The sequence below is a fragment of the Gavia stellata genome, chromosome 5, assembly GCF_030936135.1.
Source record: "Gavia stellata isolate bGavSte3 chromosome 5, bGavSte3.hap2, whole genome shotgun sequence".
Lineage (NCBI taxonomy): Eukaryota > Metazoa > Chordata > Aves > Gaviiformes > Gaviidae > Gavia > Gavia stellata.
This window is the reverse complement of record NC_082598.1, coordinates 49,836,565-49,849,851: the sequence shown is the minus strand read 5'-3', so window position 1 is coordinate 49,849,851 and position 13,287 is coordinate 49,836,565. Positions and strand designations below refer to the sequence as shown.

General features: G+C 40.2%; 1 protein-coding gene across 1 annotated transcript in view; it reads left to right on the top strand.

The window, feature by feature from the left end:
- Nucleotides 1-13,287, top strand: part of FHIP1A (FHF complex subunit HOOK interacting protein 1A) — a 38,811-nt gene that overhangs the window by 12,210 nt on the left and 13,314 nt on the right. Inside the window, exon 5 of the mRNA XM_059818106.1 lies at nucleotides 11,033-11,200. Coding sequence (XP_059674089.1) covers nucleotides 11,033-11,200 — 168 coding nt within the window. The remainder of the gene's footprint in view (nucleotides 1-11,032; nucleotides 11,201-13,287) is intronic.

Here is a 13,287-nt window from a genome sequence, read left to right as displayed (position 1 = left end):
GACTTCCTGTCTGATCACTAAATCAAATTTAGTTGATTCAAGTATATAAAATAAAATAAGCCAAACAGCTGTACAAGCACTATTAGATAAATTGTGTAGCTAATAGTCTTATTAGCTTTTAATCCTTCATGGAGTAACAGCAACATCAGTTTGCCTTTGCAACTGATGTATTCAGATATGAACAAAATGTCTGGTACAAGGAGGGTTTTGGATTAAAATTGCTTTTGGATTAAAATTAAGCTTATATTGTAGATGATAGGTGCTGGCCCGTCTCCTCCTTCCTCCTGTGTCTTCACAGGATCGCAGAATGGCTGAGGCTGGCAGGCACCTCTGGAGATTGTCCTGTCCAAACCCCCTGCTCAGAGCAGGTCAGCTGAGCAGGTTGCTCAGGGATGTGTCCAGCTAGGTGTTGAACATCTCTGAAGCTGGAAATGGTGCAACCTCTCTGGGCAATACTGTTCCAGTGTTTGACCGCCTGTACAGTAGAAAAGTGTGTGGTCTTTGTTTGCTTTTTTTTTCCTGATGTCCAGTTGGAATTTCCTGGATTTCAGTTTGTGGCCCGTTGCTTCTTGTCCCTTCACTGGGCACCACTGAAAAGAGTTTGGCTCCATCTTCTCTGCTCCTTCCCAGTAGGTGTTTGTACACATGGATAAGATCCTGCCTGAGCCTTCTTTTCTCCAGGTTGAACATTCTCAGCTCTCTCAGCCTCTCCTGATACAATAGATGCTCCATCCCATAATCATCTTTGTGGGTCTTTGCTGGACTTTCTCCAGTATGTCAGTACCTCTCTTGTACTGGGGACCCCAGCACTCTACATGTGTCTTACCAGTATTAAATAAAGGGGAAGGATGCTTCCCGCTGACCGGCTAGCAATACTCTTAATGCAGCGCAAGAGGCTGTGGGTCATCTTTGTCAGAAGGGCGCATTGCTGGCTCATGGCCAATTTTTTGTCCACAAGGACCTACAGGTTCTTTCTTGCAAAGCCGCTTTCCAGCCAGTCAGTCCCCAGTGGGTACTTGTGCCTGGGATTATTCTTCCCCAGGTGCAGGGCTTTGAATTTGTGTTATTGAACTTCATGAGGTTCCTGTTTGTCTCTTTCTTCAGACTGTCAGGATCTCTCTGAATGACAGCACAGCCATCCAGTCTATCAACTACTCCTCCCAGTTTTGTAACATCTACAAACTTGCAACTCCATCTCATCATCTAGGTCATTAATGAAGATATTAAACAGTATTGGCCCCAGTGTAGACCACACATCACTGGCCTCTAGCTGGACTTTGCATTGTTGATCACAATCCTTTGAGCCTAGCAGTTCAACCAGTTTTTGATCCAACTCACTGTCCACTTATCCAGTGTGTTCTTCATAATTTTGTCTATGAGGATGTTGTACAAGACAGTCTTGAAAGCTTTGTGAGATAAATAATATCAGCTGCTCTCCATTTATCCATTGAGCCAGTCATCTTATCGTAGAAGGTTATCAGGTTGGTCAGGCTTGATTGCCTTTGTAAATCCACGCTGACTACTCCCAGTCACCACCGCCTCCTGGAGGCCATTTCCAAATGTATTAAGGAGGTTTTACTCCATCCCCTTCTCAGGGATCAATGAGAGACTGACCAGCCTGTAGTTCCCTGGATCACCCTTCTTGAAGACTGGAGTGACGTGTGCTTACTTCTGGTCCTCAGGACCCTCCTTTGGTAGCCACAATCTTTCAAAAACCGAGAGTGGCCTCGACAGTTGGGGATGCAACCTATCAGGCCCCATGGACTCATGTATGTCCAATTCATCTAGATGTTCCCTAACTTGATCCCCCTCCTCTGAGGGTAAGTCTTCCTTGCTCCAGACTCCTACTCTCATTTTAGGGACCTGGGATTACTGAAGGCAAATCTTGCCAATAAAGACCAAGGTGAGGAAGGCATTGAATACCGTGGCTTTTCCCATGTATTTTGTCACCAGGTCCCCTTCCCCATTCAGCAGCAAATGCATATTTTTCATAGTCTTCCTTTTGCTGTCAAACCCCTTGTTTAACTCCACCTGGTCTTTGGCTTTCCTAATCCTTTCCCTGCACACTTAGGCAGTTTTTCCATATTCTTCCTGGGTCACCTGTCCCTGCTTCCATCTCTTCCTTTTTATGTTTTAGATTTGTTAGGAGCTCCTAGTTCATCCATGCAGACCTTCTGTCTCCTTTGCTTGACTTCCTTCTCTTCTCCCAACTTAAAACATTGGACTATCAAACAAGGCTTTTGGTAAAAGTAGCATCAGAATTTCAGTAAAAGTAGTTCAGAATTTCAGGAAGTGCTCTAAAGCTTTGAGATATGTATATGCGTTATCTTGAAATGTCTGTAACATTTATGGAACTACGTAGTGAGCTCTGCCTTTTTTAGTTTTTGCAGATTGTCTCCCTATATGTACTATGTACACAGTTCACTGTGTGAATGAAACAGTACAAGAGTGTTGAGGATAGAGATGGGTTTCTATGAATAAGTCGGGGGTGGGGAGACCAACATATTTTGCTTGGTGTGATTTTTATGGTTTTATCTCAGGAAGCTAGTATGAAGTTGAAAAAAGAATTAGCTAGTTAGTGTTTTTCCCAGTTAAGGAAGTTTCAAATGGGTTGGGTTATCTGGCTAGCTTGAAATAACCTGTTTTTCACAGTGAACTCCGTGAAGGTTATTTATGTAGCAGATTAACTGCAATGTGCTTAAATAACCCAAACATTCTCAAGTTTATGACTCCCTAACTTCATTTCTCAAAGAGAAGTATCCTAAATATAGCATGTTCTTGTAGCCTAATTTATACCTTGTCTGGACTAGTCTTGTCACTTTGTGTGGGTTATCCCACCTACGGGTGTAATGAGCGATTGAGAAATATGTTCATATCTCAGAAGCTGCACATAACTGAATGGGTAGACAGAGCCCAGATTTGTATTATGGAGCTAGGGATATGCATTAACTGGCTGTGCTGGATAGCCCTGTCTTGGCCTTTGGTTGTCTGGATTTTATTGTACTTTTTACAAAAGAGTTACCTCCCTTACTTCTGACATCTGAGTTTATTGAGACATTGAAAAAAGTGATTCAATGACATTGTTCAGGTGGGTTTGTCTTTATGCAAGGTCCCAAATTCCTTATTTCTGTAAAAATTCAGTTAAAAACAGAAGGAATAAAATATTTTGTTCATAAAGATACAGAGCTGAAGAAAGGGTTAATTTGGTAGTTTTCTTTTTGTAGTAACAATCCATGATTTAAATTTTTGCCCAAACCATCTTTTATTCTTTCTGGTGTAAGTATCTAGGATTTAAGAAGATTAAGACTACCTGGCAGAATCTGTTCTTAATTAAAGACTGGTATTTATTGACGGCATGTCAGTTACAACTTGAAATTATGCAATTCTGTACATTCTTCCCCAGGTTTCCCTAGGTACTTAGGAGAAAAATACTAGTGAGAAGATATAATTCTGCTCAGGCACAGAGCACTACCATTAAATATCTGTGACGTATCTCATTGGCTATTTCTTGCTTCACTTTCAAAACTAACTTTTTGGAGCTCTATCAGAAAAAATAAGGTCTTCTGGGGCCATATTGTACAAGAGTCCAAGTAATCAAATCAGGCTAATTTTCTCTTCAGTTAAAACCTAGTTGAAATCCCAGGGTGAATCCAGAATAACCCTATTGAAGTCTAAGTTTTACTGCTTCTGTTAGAGGCCATATTGCCTTGTTTTAGTCTTTATATATTTGGTAGAAGAAAGTGCTTGTTTACCTTATTCTTTTAAGTAGTCGCAGCACTTTTGCAGAAATCTGATCAGTGAAATCCTTTTCAGGTGGTCTTTAATATGTATGTATTTTGCAGTCAAAACTATGTGCTAGATAATTAGGAGCCACAGAGTGGTATATATAAATATTATGTTACCTTTGATACAACTCAGATTGGTTATATGCATCTCTTTCCTGTAAGTGTATATGATTTAATTTTAATTTGGCATTCAGAGAATTTGGGTGACAAAGATAGCTATTTGGAACATCTTGAGTGTTTATGTAATTCGTGTTATTTCAATTTATTGAAGATAGTACTAAAAAATTGACAAATTATATAAAAGAAAATTTTTAATGTCTTAGCATTTTCTGCTATACTACATGGCATTTAATTGCTTACTACAATATAATTTTTTTTCTACTTGGAAGGCTTGTTTTAATTTGAATAATGGAAAGTCATACCAGCTTTTTAGTGTAAAACATTGCTGTTGGCCAAGTGAACAGAACCATTCTGTGGAAGCTCTGGCATGGTCCTGTCAAATAAGCTCTGTCAATGGACATCAATTCTATTGCGCACTAACCCATCTAAACAAAAACCTCTAACATGGTATGCTACTGTGATAATTCAATAACACTTGCTTGATGATGACACAGCTCAGCTAGGGGGAAATGACCTGTAAATGATACTGTACAGATTAGACGGAGCATCTTTATAAATATCGTAAAGACTGTCAGTTCCCATTTAGAAATAATACCATCTTTCACCTTACTGAAAAGCATTTGGACAGCTGCTGTAAAAAGGTGTAAACCAAGTGTTACTGGATAACTTTGAATAGTCTTATGCTTTGAGGAAGCCCATCAATAGCTACAAAACTTAGTTTTACCGGCTACGGAGTGGATATATGTTAAAGGTGCCATTCGCTGTTTGCATCAAATGCTGCAGTTGAGTTGAATTTTAACCTGGTATAAACTCAATCATTTTATAGACGTAAGCTGAGGGAAGTTGGAGCAGTTCTGGTTCTCTGGTTCCCCCAGTGCTCAAACTTCCTCTGTCCACGATTCCGCTTATCCCCCCTCTCTTTGTCCTGGCAAAAGACGTATGGGAAACTGATTGAGCTTAAAACTCACCTTTATTTCCTGGATAGTTTTAACCTGAATCAATTCCCTGAGCTGATTCACTGTGCAGTGAAGCGAAGCATGAACTCTTCTGCCACTATAAGCAGGGGGCAAGAAGCTGAAAATGAATAGAAAGGAGAAGAGAGTGGGAATGGTTGGAATTCTTTATCAGTGAGGAGGCTTACTGAGGTTTAAACTGCTTGTGGATCTAGAGGATAAGTGCTAACAGGAACATTCATGGTCTCTTCATAGGCAATATGAAAACCTTGTAAGGAAGGGAAACGTGAAGGAAAGGAGGAATCATGATAGCCATTTTCCTGTAAGAGGGCATGAAGCTGTAAATTAGAAAATATATTGTGTGGATCCCAAGGGAAAATAGCCAGTAATAAAGAATCAGTGCAATTGGTCTAACACAGCGAGTGTAATATATTAAACCGAATTCGCAATGACAGTAATTTCTGGCTCTTTGCTATTACTTGGCACAGTGACTTGTAAAAGCTGGATCTCTTTACAGTGTTCTGCCTCACCATCTAATCAGTCATCAGAGGAGGTGAGAAAAGATGTCCTAAAAATTATTACCTAATTAGAGAAGGGTATTACAAGGCTAAAAGTGGCTTTCTGTTTTCAATAATCTCTAATCAAATATCTGTCTGGCTATGAAGACTCTCATGTAGTCCCTTTTGTAGAAGACTACATCTTAAAAAATATCTATAACAATGGATTGTTGTAAAGAGAAACATGTGGATCAAGTTTTAAATGATATCTTTAGATAGACACTTTAAATTTAAAGTTGTTTATTGAAAAAAAAGTCCAACAACTTTTAATTGTTACAGCTATGGATAGTGAAAATAGAAATGGTAGAATACTGGTCTGATTAATGCAATGGATATGGATTTTACTAATTTTTCATTTTCAATCCTACAATTCTATCTTAGATGCAGAGATATCTCTAGTCTTTACCATTAGTAGAAGGGATCTAATACAAAGGATGCTGCTGGTGGGTTTTTAATTTTGCTATTGTGGTCGTAGTGGATTTTAATATTGCTGAAATATCTTTATAAAAATATAGCTTGAAATTTACTCACTTAGCAAAAGCTTTTCTATAAAACTACCATGTCTTAATTTTATTCATCTCTCTTTGTTATGGTGTTTTTCTTGATATTTGAATTATAAGAGGTAAAGAATTTTCAAATTAAATATCAGATTTGTGGAAGTGTGAAAGTTTTGGCTTGTTTTTTATCATCCTTTCAAAGACATTCACCTCAATTCTGAGGGCTAGCTAAAAGCTAACTTGGACAAATTATACTGTAATCAATGTTTACATTATGATGTTGTCTACCTGGACTTCAGTAAAGCCTTCGACACCATCTCCCACAGTATTCTCCTGGAGAAGCTGGTGACTCGTGGCTTAGACGGGTAAAAATCTGGCTGGACGGCTGAGCCCAGAGAGTTGTGGTGAATGGAGTTAAACACAGTTGGCGGCCAGTCATAAGGGGAGTCCCCCAGGGCTCAGTTTTGGGGCCGGTCTTGTTTAATATATTTATCGATGATCCGGATGAGGGGATTGAGTGCTCTCTCGGTAAATTTGCAGATGACACCAAGTTGGGCGGGAGCGTTGATCTGCTCGAGGGTAGGAAGGCTCTGCGGAGGGATCTGGACAGGCTGGATCGATGGGCCGAGGCCAATTGGATGAGGTTCAACAAGGCCAAGTGCCGGGTCCTGCACTTGGGTCACAACAACCCCACGCAACGCTGCGGGCTTGGGGAAGAGTGGCTGGAAAGCTGCCCTGCAGAAAAGGACCTGGGGGTGCTGGTTGACAGCTGGCTGAATATGAGCCAGCAGTGTGCCCAGGTGGCCAAGAAGGCCAAGGGCTTCCTGGCCTGTATCAGAAACAGTGTGCCCAGCAGGAGCAGGGAGGTGATCGTGCCTCTGTACTCAGCGCTGGTGAGGCTGCACCTCAAATACTGTGTTCAGTTTTGGGGCCCTCACTACAAGAAGGACATTGAAGTGCTGGAGCGTGTCCAGAGAAGGGCAGTAAAGCTGGTGAGGGGTCTGGAGCACAAGTCTTATGAGGAGAAGCTGAGGGAACTGGGGTTGTTCAGTCTGGAGAAGAGGAGGCTGAGGGGAGACCTCATCGCTCTCTACAACTACCTGAAAGGGGGTTGCAGAGAGGTGGGTGTTGGTCTCTTGTCCCAAGTGACTAGCGACAGGACAAGAGGAAATGGCCTCAAGTTGTGCCAGGGGAGGTTTAGGCTGGATATTAGGAAAAATTTCTTTACTGCATTGGAACAGGCTGTCCAGGCAGGTGGTGGAGTCACCCTCCCTGGAGGTGTTCAAGGAACGTGTGGATGTGGCATTGTGGGACATAGTTTAATGGGCATGGTGGTGTTGGCATGGTGGTGTTGGGTTGATGGTTGGACTTGATGATCTTACAGGTCTTTTCCAACCTTAATGATTCTGTGAATGATACAAAGTTTTTGTACACTGCCTCAGGATTTCACTGTACTGGACATGCTTGACATGGGTAGTAAATGTTTTGTTCTCTAGGAGCATTTGTTTTTTTGTTGTTTACCTAAGTACAGATTTGAATGTATTAGAAAGTATTTCCCTACTTTCCCCAAATCTGTCTCACGAGACATTAGTTGCAGGAGAGACAACTAGCAAGTAGTGTGTATGAAACTTAATAGTGTGACTTTGATATCTTAGAAAACAGAGATGTTCAATAATAACTGCACAAATTGAACGAGTCTCACTTTCAACACTCAATGTATTATGTATAATGCAATCTGTAGAAAAGGTTTACAGAGTTAAAAGGGTTTTTGCCAAGGCTGGTTTTTGCCTAGTGTAACTCATTTCTCCAATGTCCTTCTCTAGTTAATTGCAGAAAACTGAGTTCTCTAGAGGCTCATTCAGAGCAGGCTAATGTATCCCATTGAGTAAAAGGAAAATTCGCCTCATGGAGCTAAAATTAGCCTTTTTGAACGCTTCTCTAGGTGCCCCGAACCTTCAGAAGTTACACGTACTGTCAGATATGGTAAAAGGGAGAAGCAAACCCAGAATGCATGTGGTAAAATGAGATATAATTGTCATAGCACAGCTATCTGCTTGCCAGGTTAATTGATCTTTTTCTTAAGCTGCATATGTGGCTTCATTTCAAATGCCGAAAAGCAATATTTTTGTTTGATTTGCTTTTGTAAGGAAGCAGAAGGATGGTCTCTGTGCTGGTTCGTATAGACAAATTGTGCACAAAGGCTGCTGAGAGAGCACTGGAAGTTCTAGAACATGATAGCATTAAAATTGCTTGTACAGCATTAACTTGCCTGCTTTGAGTGTTGCGCAGTGAGCTGCGAAATAGATCCTAGCGTCATTTATTGCAAAAGTTTGAAGGAGTGTTGTGGATTCTTACAAATCAGTTCAAATCTTGACAAAACTTAGTCTTCTTACCTCTTTCTCAGAAAATGGTTAAGCAAATTCAGCAACTTCTTTCCAAGAAGAACTGAAAATTAAGTGTAATGTGACACCCTGCACAGAAAACCTCAATTCAAACAATTAAGATTTGAAAAGCTTATAAGTAACTCCTTTGTGAACTGTTTTGGCTTCATTAATCATTGGTTGGTGCTTCTAGCTCTGTTTAGTGGTATCAGTGAAGTGTTGGCTATGGTAAGCATGATTTCTTTTTTCGTCTAGTCCCCAAGCTGTTAGGAGCACTGAATGTGCTCTCAGAATTGAACATTTCTTTTCTAAAGTAGTCTCTAGCTGGCTTTCTTCTGCTCTTTGTTTCATTCATGATTCGCACTCTGAAAAGCATACGGGTTTCTCTCACTGATACAAATGCAGGATGAGTTGTCCAAAGAGCATCAGTTTCAGAAAAAGGTCACTGCCCTTGTGAATCTGCTGGCTTTTCTTGCTTTCATTTACAGCTTCAGTATTTTATACATATATATAGGCCCATTCCTCTGCTGTCAGCGAACATCTGTGAAACCTGCAGGCCAAGAACGTGCTTCCTTTTCGCCATAAAGGATGAAGGAGAAGTGACACAGAGACGTAACGATGTATTACTTCTGTCTGGCCTTTCCTTGGCAGAGGGTTTAAACTCTTCTATGAACTGTATGCTGTCATAATGATGTCACATGATGGATTTCTTGGGCTTTGCTTTTTACAGTTTGCTGCTATAAAAAAACAAACCAAAAAAGCCAGTTCTCAGGGCGACAGTTGACAGCTTTCATCAGAAAGCCATTCTTTTTTACCCTACACATCCCCACACCTTTTGGCTATTGCAAAAAGAATAATAATTTTGGCTGCAACCAGAAACAATTTCCTTTGTTTTACAACCCTGGCTCATTTCCTGAGCAGGTTTTTTTTGGTGGTTGAAATGTGGCAGTAGTCCTATGGAAAAGTGCGTGTATGTGCATAAGCACATTTTATCATATTTACAGTAACACAGAACTTGAGTTAGGACTGTAGCCACAGTGCTAATTCTGGCAATTTGTAACTTTGGGGTGCTTAACCTAGTAACTTCATTTTTTTTCACTTGATGCTTGTGGGGGAGGAGGTGGAATGAATTCATAAGCTGTGTTCTGAGTTGGAGTATATGTTAATAGGCGTTATTTTCTGAAAGAACTATATTCTGATTTCTGGTTTTGGCAGCACTGAACATATAACTACAGATCTAGAAAAATATGTCTAGCTGTTGCTTGCTTAGTCTTACGAAGTTCACAGATCCTGTGAAAGTGTGCCTCATTCCTTTCCTTTCACTGTTATATTTTAATGTTTGATTTTGACCAACCTTACTGCAATAAAACAAGAAGGTGAACTTATTTCCCATCCTGGTGAAAAATTCGACTATTGCTGCTTCACTGGTGCTTTGTTTCTAATGCCAAAATGAAAGCAGTAGCCCACTGTGTTAAGGATGGTGTAGCTGAGTGTTGGAATGAAGCCTCATAATGAGAGTGAATCATTGACCTTAACTTTAGAGTTTCTCTCTGCTCTCCTTATTGGTGCTCTCTCTCCCTAAGGTCTGCAGGCTGCATACAGCATTCCTATGTTCTGTGTAACCAGCCAGAAGAAGCTTGTGATCTTAAATGCTTTCAAGAGAACATTGGCAGCATGACATTACTCTGTACGTGGCTAACATGCAGCATAACGGAACAGGGATTTTAATATTTACAGCATGTTACGTAAATGCTGCCCTTCTGAGTATTTTCTAAATCCTCTTAGCTCTTAAGTGACAGCTTTGATTCTTTTTTTTTTTAATAAAATCAGTCTTTTCTTTTATCCAGCTAAGTTTGCTAAACAAAAGATGTTTAATACTTCCTTTCATATAGGCAGATTCTTGTATTTAAGGGTTTATCTTTGTGCACTTAAGCTTATTAGGTTCCTGGGTAACTATTTTTAAAAAGCTGACTTTGCAACAGCAGTGCATGGTGCAGAGGTGGCCGTTGGAATTTTCTGTGCTTTGCCAGTTCATACTGTGAATAGATAAGGTCCAAAGGATTGCCAAAGCAGAGCAGTGTGGGTTATGGTATGCAAATGTCGCACAGATTATTTCAATTGTATTTTGATATACAAATAGTAGCAAAGACTTTGGGTTTTGGTTTGTCTGTGTATGTATGCATATACATACCCCTTTTAAAAATTGAGTGAGATGAGAAATTGTGCTGTGGGAAAATCAAAAGAAGGAAAATTGTGCCAAAATTCTGGATAGCTATGGGGATTTTTTTCTTTAAAGCTCTAGAACCATGAGTTTGTACTGTGCTTTGATTGTGCTCTGTCACTTATTTTTAATAAAGTGGTAGATGCAGATATCCACAACATCTGAAAATGCTTCTGAAGGATGACAGAAATGTGATGCAAAAGAGCTGATGTGGGCAGAAAGGTGGTGGGGAGCTTCTAGCATGATTTGGCTCTTTGTATTTCAGTATATGTGAGATTTGGGGTGCCAGTTTGGGGGAGGATTTTTTCCTGGGGAAGCAAGACAGATAAGAAATGGGTTGAAAATGCTTGTGAGTCATTCAGAAGCATGCTCTTTGCAAATTTGAAAGCAAAGACCTCAATGGTTTTGTGACAGCGTTATGCATGGAGAGCTTAGAGTGTTTGCCAGGTATACAGTTGCAGAGGATGGATGGATGTTTTGTTGCAGTATGTTTGCATTTACATCATTTTTGCTTGTAGGTGACTGTGGAAGAAGTGATGACTACTACTGCATACCTGGATCTCTTTTTGCGTAGTGTTTCAGAGCCAGCCCTCCTCAAGATTTTCCTCCGTTTTATTTTGCTGCACCGACATGAGAATGTGCATATCCTAGATACACTTACTAGCCGAATCAACACACCATTCCGGGTAAGACAAGCAGGAAGGAAGTTCAGGTACTCAGCATGGATGTAGGTTAAATATTTAAATGGAAGATTCCCTGTATTCAGTGGGTATCTGTTTAACTAGGAATTTTCTCCCTGCACCCAAATGTGTGATTTCTCCACCCCCTCAATTTTTTTGTGTGTGTGTGATGACATTTAGCTACCACTGTACTAAGTTGATAAATGTGTGAGGTGGTTTCATACATAGAAGAAATGGGATAGAGGGAGATGAGAGCTTCTGGAAGTCTGGATTCTGTTAGAAGATTAAAGGTAAATTTGGAAGCTTTTTTATTCTGGATACTGCTGAATTAGTGTTGCCATAGATAACTCACCCTGGGACTTACAAATATACTTGTGGTGAGGAGCATTTTTGATCTTTGGAGTTTTGCCAAGCAACAAGCATTTTCAAATAGTCCTTGTGGGAGATGATGGGAGCCCTATAAGGACATCTCCAAATTGATCCAAGCTGTGAATTGCACTATTGCCAATATATTTCTCAGGAATCAAGTCTGTATTGTAGCATGTTTGTTTAACTGTGATTGTTGCCTGCTTTCTTCTTTGATTAAAAGAAGGTGCTTTCTTGCTCAAGTGATCAGATTGCTGCTTCCTTTTCTTTGCCTCCACTCCCCTGTGTAGTAAGGTTTATCTCAAATTTGCAGTGAGACCCTTCTCAGCCTAGATACAATGCACCACAGTGGCTGGAGAGCTAGCTGACAGAGATAGAGTTACCTTTGCTAACAGCTGGATCTTCTGGCAGAGAAAATGACTACTTGTTGCACTGGACTACCCTTCTGAGCCTTGCTTGGCTTGCAATCTTGGCTGAAGCTTGTGTGATGCACAGCTTCATGGATGAAATAAAGAATATCGTTTTAGTGCAGGTACAAGAGAAGCCAGAATACCAGTAGGGACAGTAGCTTAATCTGAAATTTCTTTTGAAATGTGAGTGCATGCAAATATGGATATATGCTGCTGTTACTGCATCTCTAAGATGGATTAAGTCTGAAAACTTGAAACAGCTTCTGTCGACAAAAATGCAAATGCTGTTGTCTCTGCTAATCATTAATTACTGTTCCATAGGCAAACAAGATGGGAATTATAAAGAATTCTGCAGCCCTGAGCAACTCAGGATCTCAGCCAAAATGGTTCTGTGATGCTAAATGAGTTTTCTGCAGCAGAGCTTGGCCGAGTGCAAAAGCCAGAACTGCAGCCTTCTGTGTTTCCATAGCGCAAAAGCTGCATATGTTATTATTGATGAAAATACTTATTAATAATTCACAGGGTTAAACTTATGTACAGACAGGTGGCCAAAAGGACTTGTAAGAATACTATCTTCTTGTCTCCTGAGCATATATTAAATCTTTCCTTTTTATAAAATCAAAAAATAGATTAGCTTTACTTATTCAGATGATTCCTGATTTGCAGTATGGTTGCAAAGACAAACGAGAAATATTTCCCTATAAACTGAAATTTCCTAAATACAGGAAAACTTAAGGCAGTAGCAGTTTTCTTGAACTTTCACAGTATGGAGAAAAGTTAGACTTGGCTCTCAGTAAATTTCACAGAGGAAATGAGAATTTCCCTCTGTCCCCCAGCTAAAACACACCTTTCATGTAAGGATCTGGCTTCTTCCAGAAGCTTGTTGTGAAGCTTTTCAGCTCCTATTTCTATTAAGAACTCCAGTTTTGTCTATTTCTTCTTCTCTTGCCCTTTTACTTTCTCCATCTATTTATGTAGACATGAGTTCTTGGACTAAGTAACACCTTCCTGTTGGCTCCTAGTACAAGCATTGGATGGTAGTGGCAGGGCAACAAGTATGAGCTCCACTTCGCTTCACTGCAAGCCAGCTTACGAGCATTCCCTGGTTCTCTTCTCTCTGCTTTTTTCCCTTTCTCGTGTTCTTCGCTGGGTGTTAGCTCAATGACCAAACTAGGGAAGGCGATCAAAGAAACTTTCGCTTTTCAGAGGCTATCAAGTGAGGTTCACTTAAACTTTGCTGTTTAACTGTACCACAGATACAGCTACCAAGTAAGGGAAAATACATGTATGTATGTATATTTTTCAAGAAATACATGC